We start from the raw sequence: 26,921 nt of genomic DNA on the forward strand, positions 1-26,921 counted from the left end.
TAAGACACACAAGCTCTGAGCACTTTTGCTCCTGCAGGTGCCCTTCCTGCTTAGTTGTGCTCACTAAAGCAGACGGAGAGCTCAGGGTGGTTGTCAATGGAGTACAAAATTAATTTACTGAGAGTGAAAATTAATCAACAGTTCCATTCACATTTTGAAAATGTGTAAAACAGAAAAGAAAGTGGAGGAAATCAAAGGGAGGAAGGAAAGAATGAGAAAGGGAAAAAGGATAGTGTGAGGCAACATCAAACTGTCTTCACATGTAACCAGCGATTTCAGAATGTGGTAATTTTAATATTAAAAGTAAATTGTAAATGTATCTTTATAAACAATATGCATAAAATAGATCTATTATTCTAAAACCTTTTCTTTTTAAAATGCACTTTTCACAGTAATTTTTTTTTTTTTTTTTTTTTAGGTGTCAGATTTTCCCTCAACATGATAGTGCAATCGGAAGAAGGCAAACGTGGTCAGTGAATCGGGACTTCTCTGCTAATACAAGTCCTTGTAGATTTCCTGTAGGAGAGGGTGCAGACTCATGTCTGTCTCAGTTTTCTTTATGACCTGCAATAGCTGCACATGTTCTGTCACAATCTGTCTGAGGTCTGTCATTTTCTGCAGCAGCTTGGCAAACAGCTGGGAGGACTCGGGGTGGTTCAGCTTAAGCTGCAGCTCCAGAGCTTGCAGCAAGTTGTCTTGGATGTCCTCAATGGGCTTCACATTCAGCAAACCTGGGCGGTCTGGGGGAGCAGAATGGAAAACAGAACAGGAGGTTCAGTTACAAGATTCTCTGGCCCCACCTCTGGGGCATATTCAGCCAAATTCCTCACCGTCTTTTCGGTGCTTTTTTTTTTTGGTTCTAAGTTAGGGGAATGGAAGAGCCAGCAAGCACTTGCCAACAGGATGCTGAAGTGGGAAGCAGGCCGTCCGTGCTCTCCCCGGGCCAGCGCTAATCTATGTGGTTAGTGGACAGAGTGTGGCAGCGAGACCATCCTCTCCCCAAACCGAGCGTTCTTCTCCTCACCCACAAACCTTACTTTCGACTTCTGTTCCTTCTTGCTGTCTTTGTTTATAACCTCAAGTTATTTTATTACTTCAGCTTTAAATAAGCTTCTAAAACAAGTTTTTCTTCTTTTTTTGGCCTTACTATATGTATTTCCAAAGAGACAGGACATAGTTTTTCAATACCGGTAGTGTTTGAAAGGCTAGACTGTAAAGGAAGTTTCTTTTCAGTGGTAAAGCTGCAGATAATTTTCACTTTCTTCTTTATACTTGTTCAACTTTTTAAATGGTGAGCTTAAATTACTTTTAAACTTTTTAGTATAGGTCTCTCTTGATGTCCATTTACTAGGTTTATCCTTAATTACTTTATAATGTGTATTATTTCTTTGGTTTTAATTCTCTATAGCATTCTGGTTTTCTTTTTTGTTACGTTTTCTGATAGATCCTTGCTGATGTCTAGAAAAAAATGATTGATTTTAATATAATGAATTGATTCCAATTTCCTGAATCGTATCCATTCAAATAGTTTTTCTCATGGGCTTAAATTTATTTATTTAGCATAGAAAATGCTATCTGAAAATAATGTGGTTTTTCTTTCCCAGTTTACAATTCTTGTTTCTTTTTCTTGCCATAGTGCAAAGGCTAATGCTTCTACTATGGTAATTTAGTCAGGAATGTTGTTGCATTTCACCAGATTTTTTTGACCTAAAGAGATGATCAGATGACTTTATTTTAACTCATCTAGAGAAACAGAATTCCTTATATCCTTGTGCTCATTTGCTAACATTTTAATTAGGGTTTTAAAATATGTGAGCTTGGTCCAGAGTCTGCCATTGTGGGTGCCATCCTTTGCCTGTCTGGGTGACAATGTTAAGTGGCCTTACAGAAGGAATCAAGACGTTTTCCTTCTATTTCTGTGGAGTAAAGATTTGTTCCTTGATGATTTCTTGGAATTCATGGGAAGAACCATATGAGCCTGGTGATGACTCTTTGGCACCACTAACGTTTCTTTCATAGCTTTAAAGCTATTCAGGCTTCCTACTACATGTCCATAAAATTGTAGTGACTTAAGTGGGAATAAAGTTGTACAGAATATTTTCCTAGAATCTGAAGTTTCTTAATCCTTATCCCCCCCCTTAACAGAATGCTGTTTATTTGTGTAGTCTCTCATTTAAAACTCTTATTTGCCAAAGGCTTATCCTTTTTTTTTTATTACAAAAACACAGCTTTACATTGCTTTACATTTGTTTCAAGTAATTAATTCTTTTAACTTTGTTTAGGTTTGTCTTCTCCTTGAGTTGAATGCACAATCCATCAAGTTTTATTTAGCATTTCTTGTTTTCTAATTGATGCATTTAAAACTATAAAGTTTCCTGAGTCATTTGGCCTCACCACACGGAGCTGGGGAAATAGTACTCTTGTGGGTCTTTCCTAAAAGCCCATTTTATTATTCTGATTTATTTTTTAAATCTAAAAGTTATATAGAGCCAGGTTTTCAGATATGCAAGTGAAAAGTCTGGGTGCTAGCTTCTTTTTTTTCTAACTTCTAAGTTTTATTTTGTAATTTGTAAGCATGTAGCAGAGTGGTTAGAATATATGGTTTTCTCACTAAGACTCACAAGAGGAGTGCAGGGTTTACATAGAACATTCAGGACACTTGTATGATATCTTGTATTTATTCCACACCTCAGTTCTCAAAGACTATTTACCCTCTTCCTAGTTTTAGCTCTGTCCCTCTCCCTGAAAACTAAAGAACCATAGATGTTTTTGCTTCATCCTTAGCCTCTGTTTCTGTAATAATCCCTTAGATCCAGTCACATTAAGCTCTTTCCATCCCAAGTTCCCCAAACCTCCTATGTCCTGTCACAACCTCATGCAGGGGATGGCAGGTAGACAGACCCCGTGCCTCCCCCTGAAACATTTTGACCTGCCTTTCCCCTCTATGATTTCAACCTTTCCTTCAAAAGAAAGTCTGTGACAAATGTCCACAGACCCCTGACATTCACTGCAGTTACTAGGAGATTGCATTTGCTCAGTGGTGACCGCTCTCCAGAGACTGCCTGCAGCGCCTTGCTCTTCTCACAGCCAACACTCAGTCTTCCCAGTAACTCCAAAGGAGTTATGCTTACACATGATGAGCCTCTTGCTAGTCAAGGACAGGGCAGAAACATGAATCTGTCCGTTGAGTCTGTCATTCCACACACCCCATCCCCTGGTCCCTAAGTACTGCCATTCCTGTCTGTCCCTGCCCACCCCACCCTCCCATCCGCCCACCCGCAGCAGTGACTGCGTTGTGATCACTTCTGAACTTGCAGTGCAAACACCAGAAGGGCTAATGGGCTGAATTAATGAGTGAGAAGGTTGTTCCGCCTACAAATCCGGGATTGAAAAGTTCAATTCTCCTGGTTGGTGAGCAAGCCCACAGGCAGAATCACCATTCAGGGGAGAAGTCTGCCATGAATAGTGTCTTCAGCATCTGCAGAGCCAGTGACCTTCAGCCACCAGGTCAGGGGAGAGCAGTGCCAGCAAGGCCATGGGGGGCCAGAGCTCTGAACTTGCGCTCATGAAAGGAGACTTACCTTTGGTTTGACTTTTTTTCCTTTAACTTCTCTAACACATGTCACTGGCTGGACTAGGTCTTTTTTTTTTTTTTTTTAAGATTTATTTATTTATTTATTCAAACAGAACTGGGGTACAGGCCAGAGATGCGGAGGGTGGGAGAGCCACCAGAGACAGAGTGGGGAGCAGAACAGGCCGACTGACTGTCCACTGCTGAGTCCACTGCTGAGGGGAGCAGCGGGCGGGTCAGGAGAGGTCTGCTGCACCATGTGGTCACCTCCGGGGCAGGTGGGGATCAAACTCATGCGGAAGCGGCTTTAGCTTCTTACTGCTATGCTTTAACCCGCTGCGCCACCAGGGAGGGCCAGGTCTTTTTTTTTTTTTAATTTCATATCTGACTTGAGAGCCAACAGCAAAAATCTCAGATGCTAAAATGAAACAGTGACTGAGTCCTGGCCTAGAGAACTACGCGTTGCAGGAGCTGCTCCCTCCTTCCAGCTGCTACATAACATTGAAGACCCTGACACCTCAGGGGAACCAGGCCCTGGATTGGTGCCTAAGGTTTCACTCCTCCTAACAGACATCCCAGAGTCCCAGGTGAGTGGTGCACCCACAGGTGGACCCCTTGAGTGCCAGCTTCACTCCAGGTGGCTCCTCCCTGGGCCAGGACCACACCCCCTCTTGGGGGCCCTCTGGCCCCGGGGGCGCTCCCTCCCTCCTGCCTTTTCCCCTTCCTCCTTCCTCTTGAGTAGCATCCGTAGGGTCAAAACTTCTGCAGAAGACTTCCCATTAATCTAGTGGGTTCCATTCATCATGACAGTTCAGACAACCAAACCCTAAAATGCAACTGCTCAGTTGGCTGGGAAGACTTGGCCTTGGTGCAGGATGATGGAACCGGCCCCTCCAGGAGCGGAGAAGGATCTGGTTTGGATTTTCAAGCCCCCCTTTGGCAAGTTACTTTTTATGATGTGACGGATGAAGTTTGGCTGAAGGGCTGACGTTTTGTGGCCACTGATTTATAATTTTTCCAGTGACAAGTTCGATCATTTACAGCTCTGTCCCTCTGTCCGTCTTACTGACAGCCTCAGTCAAAGCAAACAGACTGCAGCAGAGTAGGGAAAAAGCAGGATATTTTACTTCCGGGTCTTTCACTAACTAGTGCAGTGACCTTGGGCAAACTGCTTAACCCCACCGTAGGGACTCAATTTTCTCCTCTGCAAGTGAAAGGGTTAGACCAGACAGATGATCTCTAAAACCTGAACTCAAAAGTTCTAAGCTTTATTGTTATTTATAATTCTCTTTCTGTAATTCACATAGTGACACTGGGCAGATAAACTCAATATCTAACGAGAAAGTACACGGACAGGCTCACACATTACACTTACAACAGCAGCTTACAAAACCTCCCTCTGGTTTCAAGCAAACCTTACTGTCCAGGGCAAAAAGGATCTGTCAGAGTTGATTCCCACCCGCCGCCTTCCTCCCAACTACAGGCTTTCTCTGCTCTCTTCCCCTATACTTCTCTTGCCATTGTCCTCTCCACCCCACCCAAACACTTCTGAGCTAAGTGAGGGACCACAGACATCTGTCCAGTCACCTGGCCGGCCATGCTGGGCGCCCCCTTCCTCTCCACTCCCCACCAGCCTGGTTCCTATAAGAGGCTGTTCCTAGAGGTACTTCTGAGAGCTTGTCCCTGAACTTTGCTGAGGGTTAGAGTTGAGGAACAGGATCAGGGTTGGGACCCACACACGCAGGAAGGCCCTTCTGGGAAAGTGCGTGTTGACTCATACACACTAGGACACAGCTCTCGAGGAAGCTGGAGTTAATTACTGGCTCCCTACTCCCCAGGCTGCAGAGAATTGGGAAAGAGGTCTTCCCGGTCTCCATCCACACAGTGCTGGAAGTGATTAGAGCGCACTGCTGGTGGCGGGCAGGTCTACAGAGCCTCCCTGAGACCCCGATCTGGTTCCGCCCAGGGGAGAGGGGATCTGAAGCAGATTCAAGTTCTGGGGATTCTCTGGGAACCTGTCCATCTGAGCATCTTCTGGACACCACTCACCTCCCCTTAGTTTCCCAAGAGGCGGTTTGGTTGGGAGCTGTATGTTCAAAGTGGGGGCTCCTGAAGGAGAGGCAGAAAAACCAGAGGCGGTGGCTGGCCTCTGTTCTCAGAGCTGCCCATCCCAGGACTGTCTTTTTCAATCTTCCCTCTTGACTTTCTGTCCTAGGACTGTCTTTTTCAAACTTCCCTCTTAATTTTCCGGGACTGAAGAAACTGAGATGGGCGGTGCCCAGGGCATTTGGTGGGGGAGGAGGCCAAAGTGACAGACCTTCTCAGGCTTGGAGGGGCAGTAGGGGGCTCCTTAGAGAACCCACACTTGGCAGTGTCCCTTCTTTTCACATTGCCTTTCTCATGTCCTTTAATCCACTGCATCCCACTTACCCACAGGTGGTAAAATGGATTTGGAACAATGGATTTGGAGCCTGCAGACTTGATCTGAGTCCTTAGTTTCCACGTGACTTTGGACAAGTTGTGTCATCTTCCTGGGCTTTGGCTTCATTTCTCTTCTAAGGTCACAGGGAGTGAGATGGGTGAGGAAGTTTCATGAGATACATCTATTCTCTGTGTTGGCTCAAATAAAGGCCATCCCCACAGGGATGGGGTCAGGAGCAAAAGTGGGCTGGGGTGGCAAACACACCGTTGGGAAGTGGTAGGGGCTGTTCTTGGTGAGAACATACACCCAAGAGCATAGGGTTCTGGGGTTTCTGGGTTTTCTGGGAACTGGCTACACGTAAGCGAGTTTAAGAGCAGTAATGAAACTCAACGACCGTGGTGCCCAAGTCACTTCCTTGAAGAGGTGGCATGAGATATCTGTGTTGCTTTTCTGAGTAACCATCTTGGTGCCATCAAGCAGAACTGGGGATTCAGCCTGCTTTTACGAAAATAGGAGAAAGCCTCCCAAGTGTTCTTTTCACATGTAAAATTAAGGGGAGCCCCTTCTAGCGGTGACTCTCCACACAGGCTCCACTAAGTTATCTGTGGAGATTGACCAAAGGCTGATGCCTGGGTTCCAGCTAGAGAGAATGTGAAGTACCCGTCCTGGGTGGGTGGGTGGGTGTCTTTCAAGACTTTTCAGAGCTCCCAGGTGATTCTCATATACAAACACAAGCACAATTGGAAAGAAGTTGTGCTTAGTGAGAAGCAGTTGGAACCCCAACCTTAAAATGCACTGGCTGGGTGACCCTGGGCAAGTGTCTTAACTTCTCTGTGCCCGGGTTTCCTCAATGAGAAAGTGGAGACCACAGTAATCCACTCACAGTGAGACCAGAGCCACGTCTTACGTCTTACACAGCGAGTGAGCGGGTGAGCAGCCACTATTCCCGTCAGCATTTCTTCCACTTGCCTTTCTCCTCCTTGCTCTCTGCTCCTGTTTTCTGCTTTCCAGGGCCCTTTCTCTAGCTTTCCTAATGTTTTTCCCTACGGGCTCCCTTCTTTTCAGTCTTCCATCCTACCCTCTACCTCTGTTTCCCTACCGCTGAGAGGACCATGCTTGCTGGTGGCCAGGACCAGCCACACCAGACAGAGGCTGAGCGGTGGACGAGGGTGAGCACGTGGTTGAGGCGAGGCTGCAGCTGAGAAGGGGGCTCTGGGACTGGGCGAACATTCTAACAGCTTCCAGTTCACAGAGAGAAATGAAGAGGAAGGAAAGATGGACAGGTGAAGGCGACCCCGGCCCACAGTACAGGACACTCAGGCTCAGGCATCTGCGGCCAGGGCCACTCCCGCCCAGGGCCTGGCTTCCTGGACCCCTGGAAGTGCCGACAGCGACCTAAGCAGTAGGTGGCAGCAGAAAGTGCCCAGGTCCACTCTCTGCAGCTCCATCCCGCACCCTCCCAACGCCTCCCCCGTCCTTAGCACGTCTTTACGAGTTCTGAGGACATCTGGCCTCTCACCACCCAGGTGCTCGCTCCAGTCTCTGCGGGTGCCCTTTCAACACATCGTGTGCCCCAAACTTTATCAGAATGCTGGAGCAGGACGTCTCTGAGCCCTAACTCCTCAGGGGCAGTGGGGCTAAAAGTTCTTCCCTCAGCTTTTCAGGCCCCTCCCCTTCCTCCAGTATCTCTTTCCCTTGGGGTTTTGCTCTGAATCCAGGACTAATCCCCTCACAGGGATGGCTGATAAAGGGATTAGCCGCTCTCCCCCCCCCCCCCGGGGTATTTACATTGTAATAAGGGACTCGAAGAATGACTATTGGTGGGATTTTGAACAAAGTGACTGGCAGGACTGCAGTGGAGCAACTTCAAATAGTATCCTAGAGGGGGGAAGGGGGATCAGCCCTGATCGTGAGCAAAGCACGTCCCAGGCGCTGGGCCAGAGGTTTCACTTGACTTTATTTCACTTACTGGGGCACTGATAAGGAACCCCGGGCTCAGGGCGGAAGATAATGGCCTGAAATCTCATATCTAGTCAGTGTGGAGTGGAAGATGGGGCTCTTGGGGCTCTGCAGCTCTCTACGGCCCCAGCCAGCCTCTCTAGGCCCCCTCACCCCAGAATTGGTTCAGGAACCCATGCTGGTCTCTGCTGAGTGACCGGACCCCTCCTGGGCCTCACCTTCGATGATCTGTCTGAAATCTTGGTGCGTTGTGCCAGCCTGGATGGGTGCCTGGGGTCACCCAGAGTTTAAACACACATTGTGAGAAACCAAAATGATAAAGTGCTCCAAAGAGCAGCCCACTGACTGACTCTCTTCCAAGACAGCCGGTGTGGTGACAGGAATGACTCAGCAGTTTGGCTTTCCATCCCTGGTCAGTCTCTGGGGTCAAATACACTCCTCGCTTGCTCAGACCCCAGCCTACCAGGCCCCGGGAGGGGAAAGGGACTTTATTTCTGAAGCGGCCACAGATAAAGATGCTTTGCTACTCTGCGAACACAGCAAAAGCCTGCGTGTGCATTTGAACCTTCTCAGGTGATTCTAATCCCCTCATCCCCAGCCTCCTTGGTCTGGCTTTTAGAATCTGGGCACCAGATGAGAACTCATAAATATACCTCACCTTTATCTAAGTGAAGTCCAAGAGGTTATGAAACGAGCAAACAAATGGGGTATTTCTAGATAAGGCAAATTGAGTCATTCTTTAAAGCCATCATCCTGCTGGCCTGCCCGCCTGTGGCAGGGACAGCTTGGGGTGGGAGTGGGGGCAGCACCGTGGGAGACAGACTCAGAGTAGGCGCCCCCAAGGGTCTCCACTGGTAAACAAGCTGTAACTACACTCTTCTGGGCTGTCCGGGCTTGGTCACACCAGGAGTCAAATGTCCCAGCCCAGCCTCACTCTCATGAGAAGAACCAGAAGAAGCCTCTTTTACAGAAGAGGCAGCAGCTTGAGTCTTGCCCAAAGGATCCATGGGAGTGAGCGAGGTGGGCACTGGGAGCACAGGAGGGCAGGAGAACGCTGCCCCGTGCTCCTGGCGCTTTCTGTCCCCTCCCTGCTGACTGGGGACCCCTGGAAGCAGAGGCCTGAAGCTGGGAAAGGGGAGGGGGGTGGAGGAGGAGGGTCTCCCTCAACTAGAGCCCTGGTCCCGGGGGCACCAGCCTGCGGGCCTGCTTCTTTTCCAGAGGCTGCAGAACCGTCCTCCGACTGGTGGATGACACTGAAAGGCCACTTGCAGGCAGGCCACTTGCGGGCTGAGATGCCCTCAAGGCTGTGAAGGGGGCAGAGGGGACAGGCCCAGCCCAGGCCTCACCCTCTAGTGTCCTGCGGGCTCTGACCAGGGGACCCACAGCTACCGCAAGTATGTGGTTTTGATCTTTGCTTCCAAAGGGGCAGGGAGAAACGAAGTTACTGGATGCTATTTTAACAATTTTAACTTTTTCTCATAAATTTTTCTGCAACCAGTTCTCTCTCTATAGCCTGGGCTGAGAGGGTATCTGACTAAGCATGGCTGTCTCCATATATACTTTTAGAGCTTATCATCAGCAAGAGGCCACGCTACCTGAACTCATCTGAGAATACAGCACCTGCCTTCAGGGTCAGCAGGGGAATCCTGTCTGTCCCAGAGCCATTTGGAAACCCAGGATGTGACTATGTGAGGCAAGGGCGGAGGGGGCCTCTTAGGAAAAGGCTTTGGATATTGGTAACATCTTGGTGACAACCTGGAATTCTTGGAGGCAATATGAAAATGGGTCATTTTTGATAACTGCCAAAGAACTCCAAGACCAAAGGAACAGAACGCTTCGACACGTCGACACCAACACCAAAGGGCAGAGTGCTGATGGCTCAGCTGTAGAGTCAGAGGCACCAGCTCTCAGCCTTGGTCTTGCCCTTAGCAGCTCTGAGACCTAGAACTTCATTCCTCTAAACACAGTTTTATCCTTTGCAAAATGGGAGTAATGGGAGACTTTGCAGAGCTGCAGGGAAGAAGCAACAAACATTATGAACACAGCTACAGGGTTCACTCAGTACGTACTTGCAGCACACAGGCAAGTATTCAGTACGTGCGTTATTATTAGGACCTCAGATTTGTTCATTCATTAATGTTTGCTCTGGGTCAGGCACTGTGCTTTGTCTTATTCGAATTCCAACAAATTAAGTAGCCTGCATCTAGTCAAGAACAAGGGGAGAAGCAGGTCCAGGTGATGGCCCAGACAGCTACCCAGTTGTCCTGGAATTGCTACTCTTGTTTGATCTGCAAATGCAGAGCCCAGAACAGCTCTTCTGCCTGTTCTCCCTGTCTGCTCAACAGCAGAAATGCAAACTGTCCCTCCTGGAGCAGCTCCCCAAAGCCAAAGCAGCTCCCCAAAGCCGCTTTCCAAAGAGGCCGGCTGCACTGCTGGCAAAAGGCGGTCCTGCAGAGCTGGCTTGCATAACCTGGCCAGACACAAAGGAGGCAGATGACTTGCTTTCAGTGGCCCTGGACCAACGTTTGTAGGTTCTCTATCATTAAGATGGTGATGGCACTCTGCCTTGAGAAGTGGGTTGTAAAATCCTGTGAATTTCCTCCCTCCTATCTTGGAAGTTTGGGAAGAACAGTACTGGATTCCAAACTGTTTTGAATTAACAAAAAGAGCCTTTTCCCGCTGCAGACTTCCAGCTGGAGCCCTCTGATGCTTTTCTTCACCAAACAGCACACACTTAGGGGGCAAAGCGTCCGATGGAGTGTCCTGGGACTTGTCAGCCTTACCACTTGGCTGGGGTTGCTGGGTAGGTTTGGGGAGTTTACTGGTGGGGCCTGGGGGCTGGCAGGAGGCTGAGGCGCCAGTTGCAAACATGCCCCTGCTGGAGGCAGTTTTATTACTCTTGACGCCACCTCTCCAGCCAGGGCACAGACGCGGGAAGCTGGGCTGACCACTCTGGTGGAGGAAGCGCCTCTGCTGGCTGAGGGGCCCAGGTCCTGGGAGCATGGCGGAACAAGCAAAGGTCACAGCACCAACACAAGGATGATGAACTGATCTGCCCTGTGAGCAGGTGGCAGAGGCAGGGTGTGTGTGGCAGACTGGAGGTGACAGTCAGGACACCTCGGTGTCAGTCCTGTTCTGCTGCTCACTTTTGTTGGGTCTTAGATAAAAGAGCTTAAGTCAATAACCCTCACTGTTCTCTCCATGAAATGAGAATATAAACCCAAACTGCTAGGACTCAGAGAGACAATAAGATCTTCAAAAACGACAAAGTACTGTCCTTTCCAGTCTCATTTTTCTTGCCTCAAGCTCATAGGAGAAAGAAAAGGAAGAGGAAAATTTGAGAACTAGGCCATCCTTCTCAGCAAGTTTGGTTTGAGAGCTGAGTGACACAATGCTAAGTGCTTGGCCAATCTAAGTACCTAATCTAAAGGCATCAGCATTTTCTTCCACTGAAGTTGATAGCAACTCCCCTTTTCTCAGCAAACACTTATTTGGGCCAAACCAGCTACTATGACCCCCCAAATTCCCTCAGGCCTTCTGCCCCTCCCCCCCTTAATCTCTTCCACTCCTTTCTGCCCCAAGCTTTCTGGTGCCTGCCTCCCCATGTTCCCTAAGTCGTAGTCACAGTGCCTTCACCCGCACCAGGCTCGCCTGTGACCCAGGGCTACATCAGAACGAGGACAGCAGGATCCCTGCCCAAAGCGCTTCTTTCTGAAATCACTAATGCTACTTGGACACTTCAGAATTAACTGTAGAGGAGTAAGTAATTGCTTATTAAGACAGGATTAGAAATTTTTTTAACCAGATCAAGGTCTCTTGCCTACATCAAAGTTTTCCCTTTCTGGAAAACTCAGGGTAGGGAAGTAAAAAACACAAACTGAGGAATTATATATCTTACTGTAATAGACCACACTCTGGAATACCGGTCTCACCATCTACCAGTGATTGAGATTCTGTTCTTACCGGAATGCAGACTTTGGACTGCAAGCAACTTTAGCAGTTCCTCCTCTGGCCTATACCCAATCAACTTCTGTGAGTAAGAAGAGAGTCAAATTCCTGTGGACTGAACAAACATGGCATCCAGTCTAGTCATCCTTAGTTAATGCCTGTAGGGGAGGCTTCGTCTATAAAAGCAAACTTTGATCAGGGAAGGATCTGCCTATAATGATACAGGAACTAGTAGTGGTAAATCCTTTATGGGGGGGGGGTATCTAAAATTATTCACAGGCTTTTCTTTTCATTATAATGATAGAGAAAAGATTTTAATCATTTGTGACTGGCTATCATCTTTCCATTTCTTTCATTATTCTGAAGACCCAATGAGATCTGCATTTTGGCTCCTGTGAAGATAGTCTGTATAAGGCTACAAGAAACTCATTCATACAACTTCTGCATTAAAGGTACCATTTTAAATTTTCATAGTTGAAAGTCAAAGCCAACAACATCTATTAAATTGGATCAAACTACCACAAAGCTATTTCTTGACCACTTAATAAAGACTTTAAAGGCCTAATGAATCACTGATTTCTAAATAACCTGGCTTATGAATTATAGGTTTAAAATAGCATTTTCCTGGATGAAACCACACAGTAGTTTCTCATGTGCTCAGAAAGCAACATTGTCCAGAACTATCTTGATTGTTTCTAGGTCTCTCTGAGTTAGAAACTAAGCGTTTTTGGATGGTTTATTTCAAATGTTTCCCTCAGTATCTGTGAGTACAAACTGGTACAAATTTTGTGGAAAACAATCAGGCAATGATGTAACAAAAGATTTAAAAGTGTACATAGCCACATTCCCAGCAACTCTACTTCTGGTCATTTGGAATGAAAACATCACCTGACATCCGAACAGAAATTTTGATTGAACAGAACTTACGAATGTTTACTATGGCAAAATTCAGAACAGATTTAAATAATCTTCTATTTTCTTCTCTATAGGTTTTTGTAGTAAGTTATAGCAACCTAAACACCAAACAGGCGATAATTTAGTACATAAGGGTCCTTTTATAAAGTGGAGTAATTTACAGTCATTAAAGTGCCGTTTAAAATACATGTATATATTGGCCCTCCCTGGTGGCGCAGCGGGTTAAAGCACAGCACTAAAATACATGTATATATAGACCTATATATACACTGACATATGGGCTGAAAAGCTTTGGTCAGAGAAATGGGGTTTCCTTAATCCTACTTTATTTTGAGGGAACAGACCTTTACTTTTCACTTACATATCCCTGGACTCTGAATTGTAAAATGACAATATATACCTTTCATTAAAAAAAAAATAGTTGAAAATATTAACAAAGAGTATGCAATGACATGGGAAATGATTATGTAAGAAAAAGGGTATAAAAATAGTATATGCCGTATGCTGAGGAAAAGTCTTGGAACAATGGTAAATGTTAATCATTATATTTCTACTTTTTATTAAAAAATAAACTGTACCTTAAAACATCAGCTAGTTAAACAATACCAACTTGTTTTCTAATGGAGTTTCTAAAAATTTAATCTTCTACTCCCAGTGAATCGCAAATAAACTGAAATCTCATTCTTGTTTGTTTAATGAATCACAGATTCTCTAGGATCAAGGGTTACTTTGTTTAAGAAGCAGATATGATCAAACATGTTGGATAGTGTATTGCTGTTATATTAAACATAACATCAAAAAAGTCATTTTTAGATGAGTTACAACTTGACCCTGGACTTGAGGGTCCAGAATCAACCTGGGTGAAGTCACTTGTCCACATGTATCCCAGGCGTAGAAATGGCAGCGTCCCTGGGCTCCCCGGCCAGGCTCCCAGGGCAGTTAGCCTTTACACCCGGCTGCCTGAGAGCTCAATCCTGACTCCATCTTTTGCTCCCTGGGTAAGTCTGGCCAAGTGATTGAACTTCTGATGCTTCAATTTCCTTTGCAAAATGGTGTTTAGTCTCACCGGTGTGTGACAATGCAATGAAGGTGGATAAAGTGCTCAGAATACTGCCTAACACACGGTAATTGTTGTTATTACTACTAACTAGTGATTATGTAGTAGTAATTGATGTTATCGACACTAACCAATTAGTATTACTAATTAGCACTGATTAGTAATTATAAATACTGTAACTCAGTTTCAGAAGCACGGTACTCTGCCTATAATCGGACGACACAGGACCACAGAGCGGAATGGACTCTGCTCATTGTCCTGAACAGCTGCACACAGGTCACCTGCAAGGACTACTGTCCACCACTCCTCAGTTTTCATGAATAGAAGTCACATAAAAAGCTTACCCAAAGTCCATTTTAGTACTGAAAACTTGTCCCTTACAAACAGTTTTTACAGAGTGATGACAGTGAAGCTTTCTTCTCAACTTGAAAACACAGGTGAGGCTGATGAAAGCAGCATTTACTACAAAACCTGGCTTTGGGGATCGGTTGGTTAGATCATGTACTTGCAAGGCCAAAAAAACAATGAACAGCTAAATAACTGCTCTTTCCTCTGCTGCGTGTTCCTTGGTTCACACTGCAATCTGAGCCAGTCAACATCTGAGCCAGTCAACCACCTCACAAAGGAGGATTAAGGAAGCCACCTTAAGGGGAATCTACAGAGGCAGGGGTAAGTAATTCCCTGATTCCTGTACTGAGAAGCCACTCCAAGCCATATTTACCTACAGTGGGGGAGGAGCAAAATGACCAAAACCAGCAGTGCTTTCTCTGTGTCAAGTGACCCTTGTCTTTAGCAAAGTTAAACACCTTGTTACTCCAGCAAAATGAAGCCTGGTTTGGGCTTCCGGAAAGGAAAGTGAAGCAAAAGGAGAGAAGGGCATTTGTCCTGCACTTGGACTGGACAGGACGCAGTGGCCCCCACATGGGCCACCCACCCTTGGCTTGCTGGGGTTTCACGTGTACAGGCCTCTCTGCCCCGGGACGCCGCTGCAGGGTCTGTATGAGCAGCACAGTACGCAGAGAGAAAGGGAGCGAGCAGGACCACTAGCCAGTCACCATCCCTCCCCTCGGCCCCACCCTCTCCCAGGGGAGATTGAAAGGTGACTCACCGCCACTGAGAATGATGACAGCTATAAATATGGCCAAGTCGCTGTCGTCTAATTCCAGTGCATTGAACTTCACAGCAAACTCAAACTTGGGTTCCATAAAGTCACCAAAGGGCTTTCTCAGGCTCTTTAGAAACTCCCTGGTCATGAATCCTTGGCCTTCTGATATGAGAACCCCATCTTTATTCATCAAGGAGGCCAGCATGGTGTAGATGATCTCGTGGACGCCGTATTTCAGGAGGGTTACCTGGTCGTTCAGGTCGAGGCTCACAAAGCCAGGGATGCTCTTGGCGTACTCTGTGATCTCCTGCACTGCCTCCACGGAGCGAAACTGACAGCCCTGGAAGATGCGGATGGCCACCTCTTTGCTCTGCTCCTGCAGGGGGGTGATGTGTTTGAACTTGATTTTATCTTCTCCCATCATTAAGGAATTCATGTCGTAGATGACAAATGGCTGCAGACACAAAGGGGACAATGGCTGAGTTGGAGATTCCTATGCTCAGTGAACACCGAGCCAGTTCAGAAAACTGGGTGTACACACACTCACTTGGCTAAAATCTTCATAAAGTCAAAGCTATTTCATAACAAGAAATAAAACATCTTTGTTTAAAAATGAGCGAATGTTGGTTTATTGTCGGCCTCGAGTTAGAGGTCCAGGATCTCCCCCTCAGGTGCTGTTACCACACCACACCCACCACCCAAACGGCCAGGTAGCCCCAGTCCCATGGTCAGAATTTTAGGGTGATTAGTTTGGGTTTATCTGACCCTTTGTTTTGTTTCTCTGTATTTCGCCTATCAGTGACACCTTTGGATATCTGATGAAATATTCTTATCTCCTGACATCTCTTCATTACCTTCTGGGATCAAACATATTTCACTGATTTTAGTCTTTCCCTTCTACAGACACCACAGCACGTTATGACCGGCTGATAGTTCCCATTTCTGTCCTTTGGAGAGTCTTTGTTTGTTGACTTTTATTTATTTTTATTTTTTCTCCTCTTCCCCCCACTGTTGACTTTAAAAATGATACAAAACCTGCTGTTCAAGCTGCCTTTCCATGGAATATGTTACTAAATTTCTTTCAATAAAAAATAATTTCTGCAACTAAGGGCTGAACAGACTCACTTGGACAAAAAGTCATCTTGCAGTTTTAGATTAAATCTACTCGGATCATAAATGAAACACAGTGTGCACATAAAATACACTTAACTATAAAAAAATCAGATTAGAAATATGGAGCCAAGAAAACGTCTTTTTTTTTATAATGCGTTGGAAGCAATCTTTCCTTAGGGCTTGTGGTAGCTGCTGCAGAAGTGGCAAACTATAAAAGGATTTTGAACTTATTTTTCAAAAGAGCTGTTTGCAGTGTCTAATAATCGATAAAAGGTGTCCAGCAGTTACTTGGGTTTGCAAGAGGCTGCTTTCAAATGTAAGCTGGCTTGTTATGAAATCATCTCTTTCATCCACTTGTAAAGAACGGACTGAAGGCTTAGGGTGATGGTGAAGATCTTGAGTCAACTCTGAGAAGGGAGGGCCTTCATCTACAGAAGATGTGCTGAGTTACACACGGTGTGATCTCCAACACAAGTGCGTGGGCCTGGCTGCACTGGAATAAGGATGAAGGGTATCTGGCCTTAGCTATGGCTCTGTGGTTGACTATGTGGCTTCAGGAAAGTCATTGATCTTTCTCAGGTGAGGGGCGTACGTGAAACTGGAAGTTCCTCTTAGGGAATCGAATTGCATTTCTCAGAAGCAGTGTGTGCACAGGTGGAGACTGTGTTGTGTGTCTGTGTGCATGGATGTAGGGGAATGTGTGGACACACAGCTTGGACACTGAGCATGAGGCCTCCGATGGAACAGACACAGTTTCTTTGGGCAGAGACCCTGAGAATCCTCTCCTGAGTGTCAAGAGAGTGGAGGAGGGGGAGGGGCAGCACAGACAGCTTCAAGGCCCGCGGCCTGGAGACTCCAGACTCCAGCTACTGATCACACGAATCTAAGGCTCCCACCAAGCTGTCTGTTCTACACAGAAGGAAATAGCATCAAGGGCTGGTACATGCTGAATAGATTTACAAATCTGCATATTATTTCAATACCATTTGCTAGAGTTAGCCTAGAAATTCTTGCTGTTTTAAATGAAAAAATTTCTATCAAATAGTATGGTTTAGCAAATCGCAAAGGAGGGCAGATGTAAGGATGCAAGAGTAAGTCTGGCTGGTGGCTCTAACTAGTCCTCAAGGGAATCAGGAGTCAGTAGTGCTTACTGTGTTTCTGGACATGTTGCCTCTCTCCACTCTCCTCCCACCCAAGCCTACCCCCCACTTCAGGATTGATATTATGGGAGAGAAAAGATGGGCAGCACATCTGTTAAGACGTGCTGATGTTGCACTATGTCAGAGTTTAGTCGCTAGAGAAGCCGGCTTGCCGAGAGCCTGGAGATGTCTCTGTCGTTCAGGAGTTCTGCAGTGTGGTGCAATCTATGGACTTACTTTGCTGCAGGAGACGCTAACGGCACAGTACTGGCATGTGCACATGTGCAAGTCACATGAACAGAAAGTCATGGCCTCTACCCACACAGGAGGGCCGTAGCCAGAACTGCCCACTTCAACTTTTGGGTGAGCTCCTGCTCATCCAACGCTGCTTGGTACAAAGTGTATGCATAAAATTCTCCCGCCTCCATGTAGCCATTTATCTGGAACCATGCCCTGATAAATCACCCTGTGACTCTTCCCCTCGACTTCCCCTGTCCCCTCATATAAAGCCCCAGGTTCCTGTTTTTGAAACTCTGTGATAATTGGACATAGGGCACAAAATCCTGCTAATTTTCCCTCCCAATTTAACAACAATGTGACTTTAACCCCTTGGCAATCAGTGTTGGTCAGGATTTCCTGGCAGTAAACACTCAAGGACAGAGAAGGGAATCAGCGGCCCCACCATCATGCCAAAGCAGTCCGGGTTTTTTTTTTTTTTTTTTTTTTTTGTAATCCCTTCAGCCTTCTGAAAAAGTGGTAGGCTGGCTGAGAAGTCTAGGGATGGACTTGCAAATGAACACCAGGAGCATTTGGGTGTTTCCTAGGCACATTGGCTGATGACACTGTGAAGTCTGCACAGATTCTGCGGGTTTCTGTGTCGATCTGTCCAATGGCAAGAGCAAGCACCACACATACCGGCCTTCTTGGCCACCAGGTCTTGCACTGTAGTAGTTAACATACACATCTCAGAGAGAAACCCCCGATCCTATCCTCCAGCTCAGTGTCCAGGCAGTGGCTCACCTGCTTGAGAGAGTGCTGACCTCTTAAAACCATGGGTGCAATGTGACCCTATAGAATTTATCTTGAACCACTGAGCTAATGACGGGCCTGGTAAAATATGCCCCATGAATTGTTCTTCACTCCCATGCTCGACATTTTCTATGCAGCCGAGCGAAGCCTTCCCCGCCTGATGAGCTGCCTGTCTGGGAGCTCTAGTCTCCAGGTTTGGTTCTGATGACTCAACACCGCTCATGAGGGACTAACAGTGCACTTAGGGTTGGACCCTACAGGTGACAGTCCAATAAGCACCCCTCCTTCTCGGGAAAGAAGGCTTAATTATACTTAGGACATGGTCACTGACGGGTATAAGTGTTGTGGGACTTAAAGCATGCACACTATCGGAGCCTTCTTTAGGAAAAATAATTCAAAGCTATACGAACAGAACTGCTCAGGCCCCTTCAGAACATAGGCAGGGCGGGTGCTAGGCGGGCCCGCAGAACCTGGGCTTCCTCCGCTTCATGGTTAGTAAGAGGCTGGTACCAGGAACTGGTGAGAAGGAAAGAGAAAATGGCACCCGAACACAACATTTCTCAGGAAAGTAATTTGGTTTCTGTAAAGGGAAATTAGTTTTCTTTGAAGGGAATCATCTAAAAAATTTGTTTTGATTTGTTAAAATCAAAACCCATCTCGAAGCCAGCATAAGATTAAAGATACTGTTTTAGACAGATAAATCCAGTTCTAGACTTACTGTGTGCCTCCTACACACAGCGCAAAAGTCATGGAGAAAACAGTGAAAACGGAAAGGAGAAAGGTTACAGTTTGATGGGGAAATGAGTATTCTTTAGTCATCCAATAACATCAACATTTAAATATGCAAGTTATGAAAGGGAGTATACACAAAACATCCATGTGTGCAGCTCCTTTGGAATAACAGAACAATATGCTACAGGAGATAAACGAGAGTCAACTCACGAGGCACAGATTATTCTGGTGACTTCGCCGATTTGGGAGATTGAAATCAGTGCAGCAGAGACTCTACCTGGAGCACAGGCTCACAAGAAAAAGGCCTGTTTAGGGCTTGTCTTCCCGTTGCTTCCTCCTTCCTTTCTATCCTCCTGACCAACTTTCACCCTTTTAGACACTCTGGCTACATACAGTAGGTTAACGGTAACCCCAAATACACGGCTTGTCTTCTGGTTTCTACCCCTGCGGCTGAGAACCAGGGAATCCGCAGGACTAACAAGGCCTTCAAGACTCATCTTCATCATTGTTCTCTAGGTGCAGTGCGGCTACCCCCGCGGAGCCAAGAGGCTTCCCAAGTCAGAGCTCTTGCAGCCGCCCCCTGCTAGAACTAAGCTCTCTCTCCGGCCTCTCAGTTCTCTTCTCCTATTATTGCTTTCGACATGACCTCCCTCTTTTCCTTCTTAAGCAGAACAATCCCGTGAGGAAATGGGCTTTGAGACGAGGCCCTCTATTCATCGGGACCCTGGGGGCCACGCTCCGAACTCTTCCCAGGGCTGCTGTTTGCAACACAGGCTAAGTTTGCAAGTCTATCAACTGCAATGCCGTTTTCCTGCACAGTTTAGAGGTTTAAGACAAATAAAAATTTAAGCGGAAGAGTCATTCACACTCTAATGAATCAGCACATAATCATGGCTTTAAAAAACATCTCTCAGCTGGCAAACACGGGCACTGGTCTGTGCTTAAAAAAAAACTCAAGTGTTAAAAAAAAAAAACCCAAAAAACTCAAGTGTTTTTCTTCAGAACTATGTACAATAATTTTGTTATAGGTCAGGGTGAGGGGAGAGCAGGCAGGCCCCCTGAAGGGGGCCCCAGGGTACCCCTCACCCTGTCCTGTAACAGTTTCTCTCTTATTTATTATCTGAAAGAAATATAAAGCTGTATAACAGTTTTAACTGTTTTATCTCTAGCTATTCCTGATGGTCCTGGCAATAAAGCAATTAATTTTACTACTATTATTGATTTAGGGCTCAGTGATCATTCCAGAGGCCTGATTTACAAAGCCCACTCTCCTGTTCCTTATTGGGGTTCTCAAGCCTCCTGTCCTGAGAGCTTAGGAATAAATTTCATCTAACTCAGGCTTTACCACACATAAACGGGAAAGAGCTATAAGTGGGGGGTTTAAAGGGACAAATGTTTCCAAAACTTTGAGTTACTAGATCTGATGACCACTGTAAAGTTTAAATGTTAACTTTTAAATGGGTACAGAGCCATTTTCACAGAAGTTTACATTTCCATATTGTTTTTGTTATTCAGTAGTTTCATATTTCATACACTATTTAGAAAAACCATTTTTATGATGGCACTGGTTTGCTCTGGTAATTATAAAAATGACTTCACATGCTGCAGCCTCAGCAATGTGATGCCTCGGGGCCCAGAGTGCATCAAAGCACCAATAATACGTTTACTCCTTGTTTGCACAGAGACAGAGCAGCCAAGGCCTCAACATTCTCAGCACGGGTGAAGTTGGCAGGCACAACAGTTTCTCGCTGAGGTCTATGACAAACTAGGGTGCTGGAGGTGGGTTTTGAAAACCACTCTCTCTTTATTTTCATCAACAAACATGGGACCACGTGACCGCAATACACCCAGTGTGATCACCACTTCAAGGTAACAGTAAACGCTGGGATTTCCAAAGTCCATTCAGTTCTCAGCCTGCCTTCTCCAACAGAGCACCGGCTGCTGGCGTAGTCAGGAGTCCCAAGTGCAGGAGGATCCCTTAAAGACAGGCCTAGACTGGAACAGGCCTCCCAGAGGGAAGTGGGCTGCGACCCTATTTGAGGGTGGCGAGGAGGCCTGTCTCTCCCAAGATTTTCTCTGCTGGCCTTACAACCTGCCTTCCTAGCCCTGAGCCTGAGATTCCCTAGCATTATTCCTGCACAGAGACAAAGAAAAGTAGGGTCATCTTATTCCAGAGATATGATATAAAAGGTAAAAAGATAGGTGGGGAGCAGGAGCCCGTGCCTTATCTGTTCCCTTATCTGTTCTAAGTGAACAGTGGCAGAAGGGGAGAAGATAGGGGAGAAGGAAGTTGAGCTGGGGCGGAAGAGACCTGGAGGCAAATGCTGGCGCTGGGTGGACAGGAAAGGTGAGGTTATGCCCCAACGGAGACAGCAAAGGCCACGATGGAACGATGGAACGGTGGAACGGAGCCCCCCCCCCCCCAAGTCAAGAACAGCCTCTTCGGCCAGCCACTCTTTTCCAAGGTCTGCGTAACTGGCCATGCTGCAGTGAGCAGCCTCCCCCAGGGCTGGCCTTGCCACCCTCAGGACATCAGTGCGAGCAGGGGGTCCAGCGAGACCCAAACTGCTCTGCGACCCTCCTGGCCACTTTTCACATCCCCCACCCTCTCAAGAGCACATGCCTCTGCAAAGTTTTCCTATCGGTGCAAATCTGTACTTTCGAAAGTCCTGGCCAAGAGATAACAAAACACCCCTGAGATAGATGCTATCAAATGAATAACATGGTCATGTAAGATAAAGAACAAATCTCTTGTCTCATTGGAAATCACATTGTGGACTTTTTTTCCCCCTCTCCCTTATTCCTCTCTGAACTATTTCTTTCCACTAGTGCTTAATTTGATTTTGCAAGATAAGGAGAAAAGAGAGAGCCAAATAATTCTATTTCAGTTTTGAATAATCAGGGAATGGATATTTTAATTTGACCCAGTCTCTCTTTCCTTTCCAGACCCTATCAGGAGGCGCTTCGGCTCTATCCACATCATATGCTAGTCTGGATAACCATGTCCAGGTTGGTGAGCAAATACTGGGCTAGTTAAAGGTCCTCAGTTCAAAGTCCAGAATTTCAAAGGGCATGAGCAGCAACTTTTAATTCAATTAAGCAAATACATTCTGAGAACTATTATAGGCAAAGCTCAGTCCTGGTCACTAGGGGAGGGGGTGGGTGGTAGGGATGACAAACATTTGGCCTCTCAACTTGAAGAGACTATCAAGTATTTTGCAGCACTGTCCCTTAAAATAGCTCAATAACGATCTACCCCATAGTCTGCAGTTATCTTATTTTTAACTCAAAGATTTAGAATCAAGAATGAAGTGGCATGAAATTTTAAAGGGCCTTCTGGGGGATTGGGCTTTGTGCCCTTCAGTAACACACATAAGAGCATGTTGGCCACAGGGAGTGTAAATTAAAATTCCTAGCTACTGGGGAAATTAAACAACAAAACCAAACCCTTTCTCCTATCTTTCAGGAGATAGGAGAACTATTAAGTTGCTGGGATTTAGTACCAAGTACTATTAAATTGATAGGATTTCCAGTCGGGATTACAGGTCTGGATGGGGAGATAAAGAGGTGAGAAAGCAGTTCCTGGAAACCTGGGCGGCTGTAAGCAAACTGTAGTGTAAACAGTTTGCTGGAGAGCACTCTCCCTGCCGGCTCCCAGCCTGGCCAGCTCGGCGGGCAGGCTGTGGTGCTGCCTGTTACCTCCCGAGCCAGCCACTTCTCTCTAGTTGTCCTTTAATTTCTCTCCCTCTAGATGAAAGTGGTTTCCTCAACCTTACAAAGAGGGTAAGTGGCCGTGCACCTTGAATACAACAAATGTGTGAGGTGAGAAACTGGTGAGTCCAATAACTGCCTAGGTAGCGGCCACCTCTCTTGCAGCCAGAAAGCTCACTGTTCTCGGCATTTGGCTTTTTACACAAACATCTCTCACAGGAGTTTTCCTTTTCTATAAGCTGACTCTACTATTTCAGCTAAAGGGAAAAAGTAACGTCTTGAGAAAGTCCTCCAAATGCATTCAAGAGTAAGGAAGTTTTCTCCAAAGTATAACTGAGTGGGGAAAAAGTCAAGCATTTGCTTATGTGTCCAGAGGGGTTCATTTGAAAATAGAGGACCCTGTAGGAGCTTTTGAGGCCTGGGAATGTGTCTTCTGCACAACCGCTGTGGCTCTTACCACCTTGGAAACCTGCCGCAGATAATATCTTCTAAACCAGACCCTGCCTGTGGGGACTGAGGTATGGGGAGGAGACTGAGGCCCCGCTGCAAGCTGAGTGTAAGGCAGGACTAGAGTTCAGGTGTGGCTGTGTCTTCCTTGAATGCAATCCACATTACTTTCTCAGCCACCTATCAGGGAATGTTTTGAAAAATCTGACGCAGTAGCAAACGTAACCCACACCAGCATTTCTGGACGGTGGTCAGCGGTGAGGCTGCAGAAGCCTGTGAATGTACTGCAGTAACCCGGCCACTGCAAGGCCTTAGCAAGAGGACAGGACTTCCAGTATTGGGAGCAAACAAGAGTATGCCAGAAGGACAGAGAAGTAACATCATCTCTGGAATGTATTTTTATGCCCCGTGGGGAACTTCCTGAAGTTCTAACTCTAGCAGTTCTCCTGAAAGATAAAATAAGGGGACTAAACACCTTTTGCAAACCCAGGTCAGGCACTTCCCAGAGAAAAGCAGGGCTGCTTGAGTGGATGAAGCTGGGGGCAGTTATTTGATGCCACGAAGAGAGGAGGGTTCTGAGGGGAAGGCAGGGTGCGGAGAGCTTGAGTAATCTGTACGTTTTAATAATATTCTCAATGATCTCATTAGGACAGCCTAAAGGATGTTTTTCCTCTTCAAAATCGAGTGTACTTATCCAGTCCAAAACATCTCCTTTCCTGTATTTCAGACCCAGCCTGCAATCTGTAAGAGCCGAACAGCCAACAGCTGAACACATGTGGGTGTGTGACCAGGTAAATCATTGACTCAAAGGGAAAAAAAACAACAAGCCCGCTCCCCCACAATGAAGACAGCAGAAGAGAACTAACTGATTTGTCTGTAGTCTTTCCTGTCAAGATGGCCCTCGCCTTTGCTTTGGTCAGCGGGAAGGACTTTATGTATGAGTCATACAAATGCTTGGCGAGGGCCCGGAGATCAGCAGACTCTGGGTTCAGCTGGTCGATATCGCTGGAGATCTCCGCCAGCAGCTTCTCCTTCTCGGCCTGTGGCATCCGCCCAAACCTGATGGCTACAGAGGAAGAGAAATGACAGGATGAATCACTGAATTATTGCAGCTCTGAATGCACACTGTTCTCCCCCAGCCTGGTGCCCCTCTTTCCTCCCACCATGAAATTCTGGTTTCTATCTGCAACTTGGCATTTCACAACAATAGCAGAGGCAAAAGTAAAAATCAGATTGTTCACCTTCAAGATTAAAAAAATAAATAAAAAAGGAATGCAGGATCCTGCCAAGATGAGAGAATCCAAGAATGGGAAGTGTGCTACATGCAATAACTGAGAGCTAGCTCCTATTCATCCCTCAAGACCCAATTCAAATGTCCCCTTCTCTGTGAGGCTTCCCTGACTGCTTCTTCCTTGCCCTGGATGCCCACAACCCACGGCCCACAGCCCAGAGTTCGGTGAGAGCAACCGCACACTGTGCCTTACGCACTCTACATGCCTATACACCCTGAAGGCTTGGGACAATGTCTTCCTCCTCGTTGTACCGATGACCAGGCTACCGTCATTAAAAGGATCAATGAATGAGTCATCAGCAATGAAAGGAAGGAACGGTGTGAAATGAAAAGCTGTACTGACATAGGCTTTGTTCTTAGTGATCTGTGTTTTCCTTATTATAAAGAAATGTGCACACACACACTAGGTCAGAGCACTTCTACATTTAGTGGACTGAAGCCATTTATCCCACTGGCTCTTAGGACCACTGCTCGATGCTTGTCCACCAAAAAGACATTTCCTTAACAGTTGGCTCCCTGTGGGGTGAGGAAGTGTGGAAGAAGAAGAAAACTAACGAAGAAGAGTTTGAAGGGGAAACCGTACTGGTAATTCTTTCAAATTGAGTGATTATTTTTTCTTCTTCTCAACACCATGTGCAGAATAAGGTGACTTTGGGGCCACGCTTTGGACTCTGCATTTTCCCAAAGAAAGGGCATTTGGCCAACACTGCCCTGTGCACAGCCCTATTATTACTCTGTCCACCTGGCATTAGAGTGCAAACTCCAGAGCTGTGTCTGTTCATCTCCACCCCCAGCACTTAATGCTGCTCAGTCTGGTTGTGGAATACAAGAACAAATAAGTAGGGCAGCCAGTTCCGTGCTGTAAGTTTTCATGCTACAGGCAGTATTTCAACCATAAGACATAAAAGTACATGAAACATTTCCATCTGAGTACTCAGAGAATTTTACTCCGAATTTCCTAGAGAAGAGAGAGCACACGAGTCTCCAATCCATAAATTCATTTCAGTTGACCGTAAAGAAGCTTCATCACCAACTAGCACAGCTCTTGTGTTGTAAGGGCCTCCTGAGAGGCCTCCAAGTTAGAAGGAAGGAGAAACCTCTCCGTCAGGATTCCCTTAAATGAAATTAGCCTGTAACCATTCTACAATTATATCCTGTCAAGGGCCTATGGTACTTTCCAACTAAATCTTTAAACAACTGCCATTTTGGGGTCAACAGTTCTGCCTCCCCTCTCATTCTACCCCCTTCTCTTTCTTTTTAGTGCCACAGGGACAGGCAACTGTTGCTTACAGCCTGATCTTAGCTGCCCACCCCTCTGCCCTGGGACAGGGATGTGTCTAGGTCCCGTGGGACAGGAATCTCACCACTGCAGCCCTCATCTCAGTCCTGGAGCTCGGTGCTCCCTCCTCTCCCCGTGTGATCTGCACAGGCAGGGGTTTTGCTCGTTTGTATCCTTGGGACTAAGATAAAGCTCAGCACATGCTCAGTAGTTATATAGAAAACCAGACTCCCAGGGCTCCCTTTTCACGGATACTCTCAGCCACTGGCTTCCCCCTCTGTCCCTCTTGTTTGTCAATCATTTCAGTGTGGGAGAGAGTGAGGAGGAGGGGTAAGTTAGAACACGTTGGCATCACTTGATGTATTTTGCTACAACTCCCGCACCCCACCCCCACACCCAATTAGAAATGTACTGAAAAGTTGGGGTTTGGGACAGCTGAGGAAAAGCTTGCTAAGCAGGCTTCTGTTGTGCGCCTGTATCAGCTGTGCATCAGACTAATATAACATTGAGCTGGCTCACTTGGGCTGTTGTACAAGACTGCAAACGACAGGAATACCAGGTTTTCTCATCTATGTTCCTGGCTGCAACACACACACACACACACAGTAGGTATGCAACAGATGTTGAGTTAAATTACCTGCAATCAGATTACAAAATAGAAGACGAGACAGTATGTGTATCGGGGAGTTTGGGAAAGTAATCGTGACAAAAAGCACCAGGTGAGAATCATGGCATGTTACAAATGGAGGAGACTCTGGTGTAAAACTTGACAAAAATCAGTTCTGTAAGAAAACAGATTTTGTGCCTGGAATCATGGTATCTGCCACGCTTTGACTTTAGTCATTTAGTAGCACATAGGACAGTGTCCCTGCACGCGACGGACAGTCACTGAGCGCTTGCTGCGGGCCAGTCATTGCTCCAGGCGCCGATTACAGACTCACTGGTAATAAATATACACAAAAACGTTCACATACCCAGGGAATCACTTTTTCCTAACAGGAAATTAAAAGAGGTGAACAACTGAAGGCAGCCACGTGTTACAAACATGTTAGTCCTGCTCTTCCATAACAACAACAATCAAAAACAATTTTAAGCTATCACTTTTAAGCTAGAAGGTAAGTAAGCAAAAACTTTTTTTTATGATCTAAATAAAAAGTGAACTTTTACCAGTTGAAATTTTCCTCAAAGGCTATATTGATTATT

The 26,921-nt window shown here is 46.2% G+C and overlaps 1 protein-coding gene across 2 annotated transcripts in view; it reads right to left on the reverse strand.

Annotated features, from left to right (window-relative positions):
• Positions 1–273: 273 nt before the first annotated feature.
• PPARG (peroxisome proliferator-activated receptor gamma) overlaps positions 274–26,921 on the reverse strand; it is a 97,777-nt gene continuing 71,129 nt past the window's right edge. For both annotated transcript variants that reach the window (XM_012732101.1, XM_004692368.2), the window contains exons 5-7: positions 24,015–24,214; positions 14,981–15,431; positions 274–740 (exon numbers count right to left, since the gene is read on the reverse strand). In XM_012732101.1, coding sequence (XP_012587555.1) covers positions 493–740; positions 14,981–15,431; positions 24,015–24,214 — 899 coding nt within the window. In that variant the 3' untranslated portion in view covers positions 274–492. The remainder of the gene's footprint in view (positions 741–14,980; positions 15,432–24,014; positions 24,215–26,921) is intronic.

Source organism: Condylura cristata, unplaced genomic scaffold (assembly GCF_000260355.1).
Source record: "Condylura cristata isolate star-nosed mole 26May11 unplaced genomic scaffold, ConCri1.0 scaffold00033, whole genome shotgun sequence".
NCBI classification, from domain to species: Eukaryota; Metazoa; Chordata; class Mammalia; order Eulipotyphla; family Talpidae; genus Condylura; species Condylura cristata.